This window comes from Colossoma macropomum, unplaced genomic scaffold, assembly GCF_904425465.1.
Source record: "Colossoma macropomum unplaced genomic scaffold, Colossoma_macropomum, whole genome shotgun sequence".
NCBI lineage: Eukaryota > Metazoa > Chordata > Actinopteri > Characiformes > Serrasalmidae > Colossoma > Colossoma macropomum.
In genome coordinates this window covers 34787050-34805386 of record NW_023494785.1, presented here as the reverse complement: position 1 = coordinate 34805386, position 18337 = coordinate 34787050, and the positions used below count along the sequence as shown (strand labels likewise).

Genomic DNA, 18337 nt, shown 5'->3' with positions numbered 1-18337 from the left:
TTACCTATTACAAAGCAGGAAAAAGTACGAAATACCTATGATAAATATGAAGCCATTTGCTTTTTGCCATTTGAACTAAAATTCACCTATCACACTACAATTCAAGAATCTTCTCCTACCATTGATTTTGATGCTGGCCATGGTCTTATTGTCCCCACAATCACAGACATAGACTCCAGCATCTGCAGACTGAAGATCACTGATCTTCAGCTCCACAATAGATCCAGTCTGCTTGATGAGGTATTTTCCTTCAGACTGGAGTAACTGTGTTCCCTTCCTCCATTCTACAGGGACTCCAGGTTTTGAGAGCTCACACTGCAGAGTAAGACTGCCTCCCTCGACACACTCCTGGTTCTGCAGCTCATGTTTGAACACCACTGGCAAAGCTGAGAAACCATGAAAAGTTATTGGATAAGGAATAATAGAACTGTCCTACATAAAACGGTCAGACACGTTATGTGGACCTATTCTCCAAAGCAGTGGTGTACTGGATTCAAACTGTCCTTTACAGTAAGCAGATCATTTTTGTCTTGTACATTTGTAGTCAATAATTAGCATTAGCGTTCAAGTCCTTTACATTTTGAGAGTGCATAAATCTGAAGTTCAGATCCACTGCCCACACTCATTGTGTGATGTAGACGTTTTCCAGGTTCAAGATGAAATTAGCAATGATGTATTTGTCTCTTTGCCTTCCAGTGCAAATTGTTTAGTGGTGAGAGAAAAGCCCAATGAAGTCTTCAAGGTTGTCTTTGTATAAGATGCAAATGTTTCTACTGCCATGAAGGGGGTTATTTAATTTCTGGATGTCCTAGTTTGAAGAAAGACCCTATCTCAACCAAACTAGCTATCCCAATAATTTCAGATCAATTAGTTGGCTACTCTTATTAGCATGGAGTCATACAAAATCATAACACTAGCGTGATCTGTTTATTTTAGTAATTATGATTTAGTCATTTATATTGTGTGATTTACCATCCTTGCCCTTTTCTAATGTAATGTATTATGAACATGTGTTAGTTCAGGGTCCCTCTCCCCTTGGAAAAGGTCCAGTAGAAGGTACACATAAATCGCATAGAAACCACTTTGATACCACTTTGTATCAATATATACAAACTTGTGGTAAATCACACTGTTATCTAACAAGGCAGAATGAAAATCCTAAATGTGCAATGTTTGAATCGATTTACATCAATTATTCAAATAATGTTAGACTCTTTAAAACAAAAATATCACAAAGGTTACTGGTCACTTTCTTATAAAGCATATCACCAAATAACAGCAAAAGCTAGCCAGGCTAAAGTAGAGCCTGCGCATAATGGGGATACTTTTAACACAGTGTCACAACTAAGCTGCCCAAAATAAAAATAATCTATATTCCCCTCTGAAGAATTTAAAACAGCAAAGTTTTGGAACTTTTCTTATAAATGGTATGACTAGCCCCTCAGCCTTTTACAACTGAACCCAGCACTCATGCCAGGTTTGTTTGAATTGTTCACAAACAGTATGTGCTTTAAAACCAATATGTGTTGGCATTCTACCAAGCTATGCAGGCAAACCTTTGGATAAAAAGATTTACCTTCTTGTTTTAAGGACTTAAATCTTATATTTTCATTAATGTATTGGAGTAGATTACACATATATCCAAAACAATGCAATTTGTGATATATTATAGACATTAAAAACACATCACCTGACCATAGGCTCCAGATGTGGATATACTGCTGTGTTCCACTTTATCTGTTGCCAAAAATGTACTCATAGAATGATTTAGTTGTAATTGTACTGGTACAAAAGATGTGTAAACACACAACCACCTTGTCACTGTGGCTGAGTTGGCAACAGTTGCTGTACTGTCGGTACCCTGTCATATTTCAAACAAATGCAGATGGGGAGTCTCTAAAAAATTTTTAGCTGTGTCACATGTTAAATTATATCACCTTTACATCAACACTGTTAAAATTAAAGACTTGATATCTGTATCTCCAAATATGTAAAAGATGTACTTTATGTGAAGATTTTTGCATTTAGTTATGATCTCACTGAGCATGAAAACAGAAAAACAGCTTTTAAAAACAGCTTTACTTGCAAAGCTGCTGACTGTAGACAGACAGACAGCACGCAGAAAAAACACATCATCGCCTACCATTTACTTTTGCCCCCTTTACAGCACCCTGCTTTACCTTTGGGGTGACTGGAGGAAAGAGGGAAAAAAGCTACACCTACAGCTGAAATGTTAACAATTATTGGACCCACATAAAAAAAAATTGTACAATACAAGTGCAGCACTGGAAATGCTTCCACCTACTGGGGCTTTTCAACTCAACAAAACTACCCTATAGACACTCGCAATACTCCCCTCTAATTTGCAAGATTATTCATTGTCCTTCTAAACGTCACCTCAACCATACGTTTGCATCTTATCACAGAGGCTTCCATTCATCTCACTCCTTCTGGACACCATGTCTTTATACATCACTCTTTAGCTGTTTAAGCTTGACTGTCTAATCTGTTTGACTCCTGCAGTTCCTTCTCCTTTAGCCCACTTCAGCCTCACTCTTTGCATCTCAGCAAAAGGCCCTTCAGAATACCCTCAGAACATTGTTTAGCCTTGCTCAATCATGTGGGCCCTTCACCAGAAAAACAGAGAATTGAGAAAATAATGATGTCATTTTCTGCAATTTGACATATAAAGACTTTGGGGGGATTCATTTAAAACTTCACTAAATCCGTTTTTGCACCTCCGTAATCTCCGACTTTATGATAGGGTAGATACTGTATATTTATTTAGAGATTTTCATGCCAATTATTTGTGCTGTTATTGTTGAAAATGACATTCACTTATTGATTTACTTTTACACTAGCTTACACTGCTGTCATTTTTGTTGAAAAAGAGTTGACTGGTCTGCTTCACCCAAATTAAGAGCATAAATGAAGAGGCATAAATTCACATAGACTACGTCAACAATCCAAATTAATTTAGAGAACATAGACAATAAAGCCACATATGAAAGGAACCTGTCAACATGGTATTTTCAAACACAATGTATAGGAAGCAGCACAAGTACAGATGAGGCCACTCCCTGTCATAAGTTTCACACAGCTCTCCTTTACTATTATTAAATAGGATGTTATGCTATAGTCATGACTAGCTAGCGAGCCAGAAGACTGAACAACTGGACGGAGGGACAGCTACTAACTTTAGCTGGTTCTAGCCATAGCCAACTATCTTGCAAAGCAAACTATGCCTATATTTTCAAATGAACTTAAGTGTAAATTTCATTTCATTTTCACATTTGAAAAATGGATTGATGTTCTAGTAACCACTTTAGCAACACATCATTCATCAACCGTTCAGCACTGATGTGCACAGAGTTCTGTTGGCGCCTGTTGCTGTGAACAAATTTCATCCTGCAACTTTTGGAGCAAATCAGTAACATAGAGAAAGTTGACTTTTTGACGTATGATTTATGACATAATTAGTAGAATACATTGACTCATAATATAAAATGACCATAACTACATATTATTAAAAAATAGTAATAAGATAGAATAAAATAAAATTATTAAAAATACAGATATCGAAAATTTGCTTGAATGCATATGAGACGCCTGCCTAGAGTCAAAAAGTCTCTTTTCATAATACAACCATATGTTAATGGCAAGGTCATTATTATTATTTATTATTATATATTTTTATAGGTCATAGCTGTAACCACAGTGACCAAACACATGGACAAAGTTTAATTTAAAAGTTAGAGATTTTTAAACTTTTTCACGCCAGGACCTACATGTAGAGGTAGTGTTTGTACAAAGACCCAGCAACTTTGGTTTAGTGACCTTTGCGTGTGTCTGTAAGACAAGTTTAAAAATTGAATCATGAAGTAGTCTCAGTTCCAGATCCTGTGTCTGGATAAGCTGTTTATCATGAATGTATATCTCAAAGATAATGAATTGCTCATACCTTTGATCTTCATGTTTGCTGTGGTCTTCTGGTCTCCACACAAGCATGTATACTCCCCAGCATCTTCAGGTTTGAGATCAGTGATTTTCAGCTCCACAGTACAGCCAGTCTGCCTGATGAAGTATTTTCCTCCAGACTGGAGCACCTGTGTTCCTTTCCTCCATTCCACAGGCACTCCGGGTTTTGACAGTTCGCACTGCACAGTAACACTGCTGCCCTCATCACATTCCTGGTTCTGCAACTCTTGCTTGAATATCACAGGCAAAGCTAAGGTGCAGTAAGTAGTTTAATGATTCTTGCAATGGGGTGCCATGTTACAAAATGACAAAGAAGTTCATTTGGACAGCACAAACACTCTCCAAAGCATCACCCAAAGAAGAAGTCCACACAGACAGTGGCAACGCAGTGTGGGTTACATTAGTACAAGCTTATCAGGCACAGCAGCATTGCTGGGGTTTTTAAACACCTTAATGCCACTGCTGGGTTGAAAATACTCAGCCACCTAAACATATTCAGTCAAAAGTAGTTCTGTGGTCAGAAACTGACCACTAATGAATGACTAGAGGTTACCAATCTTATCCACGAAGGGCTGGCGTGGCTGCAGATTTTCACCCCAACTAAGCAGGAGCTCACTTTATTCCAATTGTTTAAACAGTTGGTTCCAGTCCTCAAATAGTTGAATACCTGTGTGAGGTGTGATCCTGCTTGGTTGAAATGAAAACCTGCAGCCACACCAGCCCTTTGTGGACAAGACTTGGCTCCCTTAGTCTGTCTCAATTCCAGACCCTGTGTCTGGATAAGCTGTCTATCATGAATGTACACCCCAAAAATAATTAACTGCTCATACCCTTGATCTTCATGTTTGCTGTGGTCTTCTGGTCTCCACACAAGCATGTATACTCCCCAGCATCTTCAGGTTTGAGATCAGTGATTTTCAGCTCCACAGTACAGCCAGTCTGCCTGATGAAGTATTTTCCTCCAGACTGGAGCACTTGTGTTCCTTTCCTCCATTTCACTGGCACTCTGGGTTTTGACAGTTCGCACTGCAGAGTAACACTGCTGCCCTCATCACATTCCTGGTTCTGCAGCTCACGCCTAAATATTACTGGCAAAGCTGAGGAGTAACAAGGGTTTGAATGATTCTTCTGATGCAGTAACATGTTACAAAGACACAAGGAAGATCACTTGGACAACAAAGGCAGACAAAATCACAGACGTTCAGCTAGATCAGACTCCACTTGTAGACCACATCTACACTAATAGACTAATTGCTTTTTAACCAGTAGTATGGAGAAAAGGGGAACAGAACTGATAAAGGAGCACTGCAGTTAGTTTAGTAGTAGATGTAGCTCTTCGGTGCCATAGAACAAACATTCTACCTTGGTACAGTCAAGCCAGGTTTCATCACAGGACAACAACCGTGTTATGAGACATAAATGAGTATACATTACTATTGTTATGATTGTAATACGCTTTTTTTCTATTTTTTTCTATTTTCATGGTGGCAAAAATAAGAGTAACAGAGCGCTTGCTTTTCTGCAAAATTGGTGCGTACTTTAGAAAACTAACTGGGTATGAAAACTGCCCAATACTCTTCAAAGATGTTAGCTAGTAAAGTTTACTATCTGAGGCTAAACCCAGTGAAGCGCAGGGTCAAAACAAACATGAAGACATGATAATAGCATGACATGAAAGTGGTTTTAGTCCGTGGCCTAACTACATTCCATCACTCCGCCATATCTTTTTTTATTTTTTGGAAACAATACGTTTTGCCCCACCACTTTTGGAGGTGGGGCACCACCATCGGGTCTGAGATCAGTGATTTACAGGTCTAGAGAAGACCCAGTCTGCTTTACAATGTATTTCCCACTCACACTTGAGCGCTTCTGTGCTTTCCTTCATACCACTGGCACGCCAGGTTTTGAAATCTCACAGTGCATAGTAACAATGTTCCTTTCCACACACTCTTGGTTCTCAGGTTCATGATTGAATATGACTGGAAAAGCTGTACAACAATTGGTTAAGCTTATAAATCAACATTTAAGACAACATCAAATGGTAAGACAAGGGCAAGACAATGTTACAGCTACAATCTCTATGACAATTTGGGAAACACAAATGAACGACCATGGAAAGAGGCAAATTTGTCCATACCCTTCACAACTATCGCTGCTGTGGTTCTTTGGTCCCCAAACTCACAAGAGTACTCTGCGCTGTCTTCAGGCTCCAAGTCTTTGATATGAAGTTGAAATGTGGTGCCCCTTTGTATCATTTCATATTTTCCTCCTGATCTGACACTTTCTGTTCCTTTCTTCCACTGCACTTCATGGCCAGGTTTTGAGAGTTCACAATGTAGTAAAAGCTTTTCGCCCTCCATAACCTCTTGGTTCTTCAGCTGTAGTTTGAACCTGACAGGCACCTCTGACGAACAATAATAAACAGGCATTGCTTCATCACAAAACTTCCTCTCAGGTTTGACATTCAAAGCATAAGATGTGATGAAAGCTGGTAATGTTTGTTCGGATTTTCCTTGCTCCTTGAATGTGGAGCTGGTGGTTATAAAGTATTGTATATTGAACTCCAAAATATACCCACTGAAGTGAGGTAGTGCACATGGAGGCTGTGGGAGGTGGGAGACATGAAGTGTTTCTGGTAATAGCACCACCTGGGTTTGTGGCTACCACAACCAATACCGGAGTGGTTATTCCAGAGAATTTCTGGTGGGCCAGTAACATTTTGGGCTGGTTACTGTGGGCTAACATGTATAAATCCATGCATACAAACACAATAATGCACAGACAAACTGTAAACGTCACAAGCAAGCCTATATTTGTGGTGATCTGGGGGTTATATCAGCTGCCCCCTCCTTGAGCAGTACAGCTCCAGTTTGATGATTGTAACTAGCCAACTGAGTAACACAGTGGGTACAGATAAGTCTGTTCTGTTGCCGCAGGGGTGTGAACCTGGCAATTTCTACAGGCTATTTATGTTTACATTGCTCACCAATGTGGCAATTTTCATGAATAAATATAATGAAGCTGGACAGCAGTGCCAAAAAGCACAGGAAGAGCCAAGAAGGCAAGAAAATAAAGCATTTTATGAGTTTTTATCAAGTGCTTTGCTGGCCAGGTTGGAGATCTCATTATAGCATCCCATTAAAACAGAACAACATGAAGATGACGAAAATGCATAGACTGATTTTTTTAAAAGAAGATGCTAGGAAACCTAATTTGAACATAATATCATTTAGCCAGTTTCTTCTAAATTAGATGTGATTTCCCTACAGCTTTTTGTTTGTTTTTTTTGGAAGAAGATAACATCGCGTGTGTGTAGCAGAGAAAATATAGTTGGAGCTTGGAGTGAGCTTGTTGGCATCTTTTAACTCCCAGTCTGAAAACGAAGCCCACTCGAGCTCTGCCTACAACCCTGAAAAAATACAAGGCAGGCTGCATCAAAGCACAGAGGAAAAAGATCACATGCCTACACAGTAAGGTTGGTCTTGTAACACTAATCCTACTAAGCAGAACGCACCATGGCCATATCATGATGGGCTATATCTACCAAAAGGGACTGCAAAAAACAGCACAATGAAATCACATCACCCTAAAACCTTCAAACCTATGTTTCAGATATCAAAAATTTGTTAATGATCTGAACTTCATTCTGAATGTATGCCTACTCTTGTTCAAAAACTCGCATGTTCAACAACATCAGCAGAGTCAGAGTTGTAAAATATAACAGAAAGACAGCAGCACAGAGAAAGTTAAATTTGAATGCATGTTCTTGCGGTAGAGTGGTTTATCTTTTAAAGATTATGTGTTACTTGAATTGTATGTTATGTTTTACGTTTTCGCTTTTTACATTATCTGTTTAATTAAAATCTTTACTAAAACTTGCATATGCAGTTATATAACACTGAATAACCCCAACATGTTTTGAAAACTACTTCTCCTGTCATATTGACAGATATTACTGCAAATAATCTTCTGGTGTAGATTTGTGGAGACTTGTGTGCTAACAGCACTCCCTCCTTTAAACGACCGACTTTAAACTGCAAGTAATTTCCAATGTCGTGCCCACGTGTTTTCCATGTCTAAAAACAAGGCCTTTTCAAAGGCAGAACCAAAGGGTGGCCAGCTACTTAATCCCTACCAAACACACTTACCATCACGGTTACACAAGCATATTCGCCTGTTTCAAATTTGAATTTTCCGTTCCACCTTAAATGGTCCAGCAATTGAGAAGGATCTAATAGCAGCACCATATGAGGGCGTTTCTGTGATGCAGGCACGCCCCCAGGAACACCCCTCATATGACGCCAGGAGCAAGTGGGCTTTGGAGTAAAAGCCGCAGTGATGTCACTGAATAAACAGAATAACACGAAAAAGACGGGGAAGATTAATGAAGTCGAAATTTACGAGTGCTTTCATAACAAACTTTGCTGTCTGTAACTTTACTCTTAAATTACTTTAACATTTTTGTATGTCCTTAAAACTTGTGGAAAATAAGCACTTGGTTGCTCGATTTGTTGGTTGCACAACGGTAACCCCAGCTGAATCGAGACCATTAGACTCTTAATGATTTCTATGTTTTTTTTTTTTTTTTTTTATCAAGGACGATAACAGTATAATCCATTATTAAACATTAATTTAAATAACGATTGGTATGGAGCAGATTGTGTAGTACTGCTGAAAACACTGCTAATAGCTACCATTTGCAATGATATGCAGTCATACTGAAAGTTAATGGAGTTATATGTTAACTATATGTGAAAATCTTTTTTAAGCACTTAATTGTAAATAATTAAGTTGACATTTCTTGCCTGCACCACCAGTTTCATAATACAGCGATGTGTATTGAGATTGCAATTAGAAAACTGAGCTTTTCCCTTGTTTATTCTTTATAGTTTTATATCTCCTATTTTTGATACTTCATCTTAAATATAATCACTTACAGCACATGTCAGCCAGGCAGAGTGGGGAAACTCCTCAGCCTGTCAAATGTGCTGATGTAAGTTGCCATGTTTTTAACGTTAGGAAGGCATTAGTATTTTACTTTGCCCTTTGCATCACCTCACTTTATTTTACTCTTTGCAGATTTTGTGATCTACAAGTGCAAACTGGGGTGCAGTAGCAATGACCATTTCCACTGCTGTCACTGCATTTTTTGCACTCATCATGAATTATTGAAATTATAATTATCCAAATTCCCACCATATTTTAAAATACAGGAGTGACAGATGATGAGAAATGTTCAAGCAGCGTACTTCTGGTATTTGGACAATAAGGAGAAATTCCTTGGTGACATTCGGGCTCCTCTGATTCTGTCTGTGGACCAAGACTCTTCATGCAATCCAGGTGAAACAGTGTTTGTAACTAGATCAGAAGAGATGGACTTTAGAGCTCCTTTTGAGTTCACTTTTGAAGCAGGCAGACATGCACTTCCTTCAGGAGGAAGAACGGGACAAAAGAAGAATTACAGTTTACTGTGTCAATCTTCCTCCTCATATGTCTTGAAATGGGTGTTGCTGTGCTGTGCAGATGGAGCAAACGCAAGTAATGTTCATTAGAGTGTGCTGGAATATATAAACTGTGGAATTAAATTTTCTCCGGTCCTCTAAAAGTCCTGCTATTATGCAAAAATTTTGGTTCATAAGTTTTATTTTTAAGGTTATATATAATCTTATATATCAGTATATAAAAACTCTAAAAATAGATGGGTAAAAATTGAGTGATGACATCTTAATTCAACTTTGATTGTAGGAATTATATTTTAACATGTAAGATTTCATTTATTAGTAATAATAAATTACCCTTTTTTGTTATAATTATATATTTCATTATAATTACAGTAACAATTTTACTAACATGAAGTTTAACATTTGGTCAATGAAACTAAAAATGAAACTGTCTTGCTGAAGTTACTATGACAAACCGTTTTAGGTTTTATATTTTTTCCACTGTATTTTAAGGATGAAGAGCGCCCTGGGCCAGTCTCAATTTCAGTTATATAATTTTAGGAAGACTTATTCTTTCATGTTTTCTGCTTTTAAATAGAGCAAATTATTTTACTTTTAAGTGTGAACAGTGATGTCTGCTACTGGCCCTGACATTAAGGTACTGTGTACTATGTCTGGCTACACTAGTCCCTAGTAATTCAAGTATTAATAATTATGACGCATAATAGTTTCTTAAACTCGATTTTTTTTTCTTAGCAAAATTAAGTTAAGAAATATTACATTATTCTTAGAATTGATACAATGATTATGATCATTAAATCAAATATATTTTTTAAAAGGGTGATGTGAAAAAGTGAACCTTTACCTATGAAATAACTTTTGAAATAAAAGTTCATAATATTTTAGTGCAAGTGGTGTAAGAAGCCTTCTCAATGCCGTTCTACAATGATTACACAGAACACTGACTCATTACTACCAGCAAAATATCCTCGGTAAAAAAAAGTATAAGATGGATCTAACTGTCAATAAACAAACTATTCTGCTCAGGAGTGATATGAATAGCCTAACCTCCATTTATGTAGCCATATTCCTGCCACTTACTCAAAAAGAACAACACTGCAATTGTTTTGGGCGTAATGATAAGCACTTCAGTTACGACGATTACCTTAGAATAGGATGTCCTAAAAATATATCATAAAATATAATATGACTTGGTTTCAGACTGGCTGAGAGTGGTTAATCATGATTACTGAACATTCACAAAGAAGTAAGTAAGTACAGGCAGCATTTTGACTAACGCTGTTGTACTGGTGTTCTCTGAAGGTGGTCTTCTAGAGTGAAAGCCCTGTTCTCAGTTTTTCACTATATAAGCTACCTGGATAATCTTTGCCTCTCTAAAAGGACTCTGCCAGTGACCTAGGTCTCTGTGCCAGGGGTCTAGGTCTTGTCTGAGGGATTTCCCTCCTCCCCACTTTGTTTCTTTTGCAACTCGGAGTTCTCTTTCGTGGTTTGAAGTGGAGCTTTTTATAGCTTTTAACTCCATTTGATTTCGTTTTCAAATCTGACTTTGGTTAATGATCATCAACTCACATATTTCTAGGCTCATTGAGAACTAAATAATATACTGTTGAGCTAATTATGATTATATGAATAAATTCAACACCATTTTATGTCATTTTAATAATGTAGACCTAATATATGCCCAGAAGAAGTTCTTAACCGCTGTTTTCATTTGACACTCCAATAACTTCACTGGGTCTAACCTGGCCCACCCGTTGTGAAAGTTCTGGCTACGCCCATGGGTGTTTTCTGTTGTTATAGCTGAGACACTCAGGACTTCAGCTATAGAAGCCACTATTTAACAATTTCCATAATTAAGCTAACCACTGGCACTCTTAAGCTCTATGGAAAATATAATGCAAATTTTACTCAAGAAAATCACATGCAGCAGAGATAGTAGGGAAATCACTCTACTACAGCCTAACAGCTTTTAAAGGCACCATAATAACTCAGTGTTTAAATAGTAAAAGTAAATAAAACGTGTACATATTATTTCATATTATTTGTTACCTTTTTCTGATCCTGTTCTTTTTCCCCGGTTTCTACTTCTAAAAGTTCCAGGGCTTGAGCTAACTGCTACTACTAGGGCAGTGGTGTTCAACCCGAGGTAGTACTGCTAGTGGGCTGTTGGCCAACAATAAACCAAAAACAGCTACAATATAAACATGCAACCAAACTTGTGGACCGCAGAGGCTTTGGTGGTGTGTGTTTGTGTGCAAGTTGCAAATGTTTGAGAACCTCTGCTCTAGGGTAATGTCCAGTCACTTTAGCTTGGTTGTTTTACTGCAGCGACTCACACTGAAGCTAGCTGAAGTTACAAAGCATGTTGCCATTTATATCCCGTTCCATGTACTCAAGCTAAACTTAATGTAACATAAAAGAAGTAGAAAGTGAAGAGCCATGTGGTAGCTAGCTTCACAGAAAACTCACAGGCAGCTTCTTCACAAATGTATTGCTGTGCACGCCCACACTTTTCTTTAAAGAATGTGAACCTCAATTTCCATACATATTTAGCAACCTGTTGCTAAATAAGTTTTCTCTAGTTTTCTTTCCCAACACGGCAATTATCTTCTTTTATGCACTTCCTAGGCCTCTTTCTAACAGACCTGTATGTGCTGCTTAAGGAAAATCAAAACAGTCATTCATTACTAAGATCTTTATCTTACTGTGGATTATTGCTAATCATTGAATGCAGTACAGTTAATAATTATTTAACTGAAATAATAATAATTAATAAAACCATGCTCCAAATGTAGATCCATTGGCCTCAGTAGGACTCTTACCTTGAACTGACAGCTTTGCAGTGCTCTTGGCAGTTCCTACATCGCACGTGTATGTATCACTATCAGCCTTCTCCAAGTCCTTCACTGTGAGAATGAGGATTGTTCCCTTCTGTGTCATCTGATACTTTCTTCCGGCCTTGATCTCCTTTGCACCTTTCAGCCAAGTGAATTTAGCAGCTGGTTGGGCTGTTTCACATTCAAAATTGACAGTACCTTTTTCTTCTGCATTGTTGTCCTTCAGCTCACGAGTGATTTTGTTCACTGGCTCTGAATATACAGAGGACATTCAGTTACCCATACATTTTGAAATGGTAATACAAAAACATCTTTCAAATTGCTTTAAATAAGAGCGTTTATTGAGGAATTCTGAATGCTGCTAGGTCAAAAATTATAAATTTGATATCAGAGATCTGATGAGAGATTTGGAACAAAACAATTAAAAAAGGTTTAAATACTGAATAAACCATTGAATTGATATTGTACTTAATTTTAAATATATACAAAAGCTGATAGATATGAAGTATGCAAGAAACAACAGAATTATGAAGGTGAAATCTGGACAAAGAAGCACCTTTGATCTCCAGCCTTGCCTTTGAGGTGAGCCCACCAGTGATCTCACAGCTATATTCACCAGAATCCTTAGCAGTAACATTGTGGACAGTCAGCTTCATGACTTTATGCTCCTCACTAATCTCATACTTTTGGCTCTTCCGGATGGACTTGCCATCCTTAAACCAGCTGACTTCCAAGCCAGGTTGAGATAGTTCACATAAGAATGTAGCATCTTCTCCTGGAGTGGCTCTAAGCCCCTGTAGCTCTTTGGAGATGATGGGGGCTTCACCTAAGGCGAAGACAAAACACGGCAAGCTGTCTGCAGGGATCTCAACATCATGGGTGGATTGTTACAGTTTATTCAAAGGATTATTCAAAGAATATACAAAGAGCACACAGAGTGATCTGAAGCACAGGCTTACAAAAGAAAATTAAGTACTGCAAGAACAATCTCAAACATGGTTGGAAAAACATGCAATGAATCTCACTGAAGTAATCTAACTTTTATTTGTCTTGCTTAAAAAAGAGACAATTTAGTCATACTCAATTCTCACTATTGCAGGTCTTTCAATTTGAGACTGTGTAAATCTGTGTATGCAATATTCTAAATTTTCACCTATACTAGATAACGACAACATAATTTAGGCCAGGGGTGACCAACCCCGATCCTGGAGTAACCCTTGGCCTGCACATTTAAGGTTTCTCCTTCTCAACAAACAAGGTCCGACTAATCAGCTCATTAACAAGCCCTTCATTACTTTATGTGGGAGTTTAGGAAGCTGGAAAACACAAAAATGTGCAGGACCAGGGTTGGTATCCTGTGATTTAGGCTCATGATTCATCAATTAACCTCAATTATGCAATCTACAAAAATCAAGCCAGCAGTTGGCAATTCGCATAAAGTGAATTCATTTCTACTTAAAGTCTTTATAGTCTCATAAATTGTTTTCCCAATAAAGTATTTAAGAATCTTTTTAAGGCTATGCATGGTTTGTTATTGTTTAGCCTTTTTAATAACATCAATAATTGTTTAAAAAAATAAATAAAATAAAAACTTATAAGAATACAGGAATATAAGAATATTAGTCATGTTTTAGTTACATGTAGTATTACTTTAATTAATATCTTATGAACAGTTTCTGGACATTTTTCATCTGGTCATTGAAAGTACAAACAGCAGCTAATATTCAACTCCCCATTTCACCACTGTGTGTACTAAATGGTCTGTTTCCATGGAATCGTGTAGCACATTTTAAAAAGCCAAGCAAAATGAGACTGACACAATCACATCCTGACAACAGAAAAGAGGTTATGGCTACAAAGCACTGAAACTACTGAAATACTGACTCATGCATTTTTTAAATGATACTGATAAAGATGTGTAGAGATTAGAGCTGGGCAATATGGCCAAAACCGTTATCACGATAAACAAAACCCATATCGTTCGATATTGATACATACCGCGATAAACGTCAAATCATTATTTCTTTCATGTTTGAAGGCTGATTTTGCTCCTAGGTGGTTAATTGTGGTTTTAAACTATCACTTATGGTCGGATCATGACAAATACTCTGCAAACAGTGGAACATTTCACAAATCTGTCTTGGGACAGTGGGAGAAAGTTTCTGAGATGTTTTTTATCAGCTGGAAAAGCACAGCTGCAATTTTTGTAAACTCATTATTTAAGAAAGAAAACAGATTATTTTTAGCTGTCTGGTGACGAGTGCCCAGCTATCCAGTTACAAATGCTAAACAAGTGGCCAACAACAGTGCTAAACTCTTTAGTTTCTCAACAACGTCAACTCGGTTCGGTAGGTCACCGCTGTCACTCCTACCATATCCATGTCAGAGCATATCACAGTATTCAGACACCAGCTAGCGACGGCTGGATTTCTCTAAGCTATCGTAGTAGTTTAAGGGGTGAACCGCCAAATATCTGACGTTTGCTGTGTAAAACCATTATCTGCAGTGTGAATCTCTCGCACCAGTCAAACAGAGTCCTCCTTTTAGGTATGTTTAAACTGAAAGCGGTGATTTTGTGTCTTGTTTGATCTACCGTATCATCAATTCACCGTGTTGTGCCGAATTCCGACTCCCCCTCGCGTGCACGCGCTTCTCGTAAGCATGTAGACGTTACGGGCTGCACTCAGGATTTCTCAGGTTATTTCTGTGTAAATAACGCTTTATCTTTAATTTCCCTTCACAGCGAACAACACAACAGATCTAAACCAAACAAAGACTCTCACCGTGATGGTTTAGCTTAATATTACGACATAAAAACGATGTCGTAGCAAGACTTGAGAACTGGTGGGACTGAATGGCTTTCAGTCATAACGATAAGTATTAGTACACATTAAACACAGCTTTATAATATAATAATATTGTGTCCTGAAATTTTACTCTAGATTCAACAGGGGGGATTTTACTGGGGGGAGTAACATTTTGGCAGGATTATTTTGACACCTGCCGAAATGACACTCATTCTTACTCTTACAGGTAAGAAAGAAAGGAGCATGAAAATTAAGTACGTAAAGCTGAACAAATTACGACCTGTCGCTCACGTCAATTCCACCACACAAAACAAAAGTCGTCATAAGAAGAGAAAAATGATGCGTTCAGAATTCATGAGCAAACCTTTTATGTTATTAATGATTTGACATAAGTCAATAAATATGTAAATGAAATACAAGAAAGAAATGAGAAACTAAAAGATTTATTAAAAAGAAGTCTGACATTACATTGTTATTAATCAAAGGAACCTCATCAATTTCTACAAATCAGAAATCCAAACTTACATTGTATTAATGCTATAATATTCTACAGAAAAAATACTAACAAAGTTTACTGTATATCAAATAAGGTGTCAAAATAATCCTGCCAAAATTCTATTCCCCCCCAGTAAAATCCCCCCTGTTGAATCTAGAGCAAAATAAATTTCAGGACACAATCTACAGCCCAGGACATGCTAGCAAAATAAAGGAGATGTCATTCAGGCCTTGCAGTGCTGAGATCAGAGGGGGAGTATAATTTCGGTTTCCCCAGTAAAATCCCCCGTTGATTTTAGAGACACATTCTTTATATGCTGTAATCTATCAACAAGACGTCAGCAGAACAAGTTAATCATTCCAGTCATAATGCATCCCCAGAGATAAGAGGGACATCATTTTGACAGGTTCACACCTTCTGACTATGTAAAAGCTGAAGACTTTTCAACCAAAATTAACCTTAAATTACACCATTACAACAATTATTATTACTACAGTTTTTAATTATAGGCAGCTCTTTTATGCAGTAATGGATACTAATTTGTTAATTTGTCCTATGAAAGCAGTGAACGTCTGGTTACTGAATAATGACGAGAAAAACAGTCAGCTAATGCTGCAGCGTCAGGTCATCAGATGTGAGCTTTATTGCTCCAGACAGAGGTTTAAAGCTGTGTTTAATGTGTACTAATACTTATCGTTATGACTGAAAGCGATTCAGTCCCACCAGTTCTCAAGTACAGCAACAATCGTTTTTATGTCGTAATATTAAGCTAAACCGTGGCGGTGAGAGTCTTTGTTTGGTTTAGATCCTGTTGTGTTGTTCGCTGTGAATGGAAATTAAAGATAAAGCGTTATTTACACAGAAATAACCTGAGAAATCCTGAGTGCAGCCCGTAACGTCCACATGCTTACGAGAAGCGCGTGCACGCGAGAGGAGTAGGATTCTGCCGGGGAGTCGGAATTCGGCACAACACCGGAGCGCTGCTTCAATTAGCCAGCAGCTAAAAGCAGCTAGCTTGGAAAGATAGCGCTCTCCCGCTCTCCAGTGCCTCACAGCTTCCTCAGTTTACTTTCGTTTAAATCAGGGCTGTAACTAACATTAACCCACTTCTTTCTTTCACTTTCGTTGCTCGAGAATGCACTAATACTAAAATATGACGGTTTGGCGCTGTAACACGGCACTGCAGACATGATTTAACACCGCTAAAGTTGTTAGGATGCACCGAAAAAGGTGAGTTCACCGTAGGACAGTACAGTTACGTCACTTATCTCGTCACTCACACTCGGTCACAGGAGAACAGATCGCAATCGCTCCACTCAAACAGGGAACGTACAACTCCACGTTTCAGATGTTGCTAAAGTAGTTATATTTGGCGACCCCTTTTTTTTACTCGTGGTCCCCTCCCTCTCTAATCAAGTCGAAAAACTCGGAAGTGCGCCCTCTCCTGGCGACAGCAGAGTAGTGTCGCTTTCCTTGCAGTAGAAAACGCCACCAGGGCTTTCGCTAAAACATGGAAGTGTGAGAAGGGTGTATTATATCGAAAATTTATCGAACCTGTCTTATCGCTCTATCGAGGAATATATCGCGATGCTTATCGTTATCGTTTTATCGCCCAGCCCTAGTAGAGATAAGCGCAGATGTGCAGCAGAGTAAGTTAAGCCAGTAAAGCCATCAGCATAGACAGAAAACTAAGCTAGGAGAAGTAAGCTAACACGTCTGTCAGATTATTCCACTGAGTAAAAATATGGTTTTTAACACAGATAACAACAATAGTTCATACTTCAACTGTCACTAAACTTGGTTACTGTAGGCCTTATCCAATTTCTGTAGATTGCACCTAACCTAGACTTTCTTGCTTGCAACCACATATTGAAATTGCCCTTGACTGATACAAGTGTAAGCCTGATTGGCTGTGGAAGCAGTGCAACTGGTCATGCCTCTTGGCAGCCCCCAGCAAACATCTTACCTTCAACAAACAAAGTTGCCCCAGAGTTCAAGTCCCCAAGTGTAAAGACCACATCCCCCGAGTCAGATGCAGTCACTACTTTGATGGTCAGTGTATACTTGCGCCCCTTGCTGCAAATCTGGAAACGCCCTCCAGGAGTAATCTGTTGACCTTTCAGGCTCCAGGAACACTCATCTGAGCTTTCCCGGGACAGAATACACTCAAACATGCAGCTTTCGCCAGCCTTAGCCTCCACTGACTTCAAGCGCTTGGTAATGCCAATGCTGATGTCTATGGTTAACAGGAAATAGCATATTTGCCAAAATGAGCAAGTTAAAAAGGTGCATGAGACATTTTCCAGCACTTACGTACCAATATGGCAGCGTAGCAATATGGCAGCATACTCTACCTCTGACTTTATTAAAATTCAAATAAAAATCTGAAAATGCTAATTCAATTTTTTTTAATCAAATTTTGCATTTCCTTAGTGAGTGTGCAATATTAAAGACATAAACAAAATTCAAATGCAAAAAGTGTATTTGCATTTGAATTTCTGCATATCTGCAAAGTGCTTCTGACATTTTCGTTTTCTTAATGGTTTGGACTTCTTCCAAAACGAAAATGCAATTGCAATCCTGTTTTTACTTTTAACAAGGCACTCCTATCAATCAAACATTGTGGGCCGGATGTCAGGAGGGACTGTTTAGTGCAGGGTGTGTTTTAAAAGGAATTGGTAAGTCTAAACTTTGGTGGTACGGCAGCAGAGCTAGATGCTTGTTCAATACAATACGGAGCTAGCAATGGCAACAGCT

At 38.2% G+C, this 18337-nt stretch overlaps 1 protein-coding gene across 1 annotated transcript in view; it reads right to left on the bottom strand.

Moving 5' to 3' along the window:
- Positions 1 to 18337, bottom strand: part of obscnb (obscurin, cytoskeletal calmodulin and titin-interacting RhoGEF b) — a 130992-nt gene that overhangs the window by 72240 nt on the left and 40415 nt on the right. Inside the window, exons 30-36 of the mRNA XM_036592309.1 lie at positions 17547 to 17816; positions 12834 to 13103; positions 12263 to 12529; positions 6116 to 6382; positions 4809 to 5075; positions 3962 to 4228; positions 120 to 386 (exon numbers count right to left, since the gene is read on the bottom strand). Coding sequence (XP_036448202.1) covers positions 120 to 386; positions 3962 to 4228; positions 4809 to 5075; positions 6116 to 6382; positions 12263 to 12529; positions 12834 to 13103; positions 17547 to 17816 — 1875 coding nt within the window. The remainder of the gene's footprint in view (positions 1 to 119; positions 387 to 3961; positions 4229 to 4808; positions 5076 to 6115; positions 6383 to 12262; positions 12530 to 12833; positions 13104 to 17546; positions 17817 to 18337) is intronic.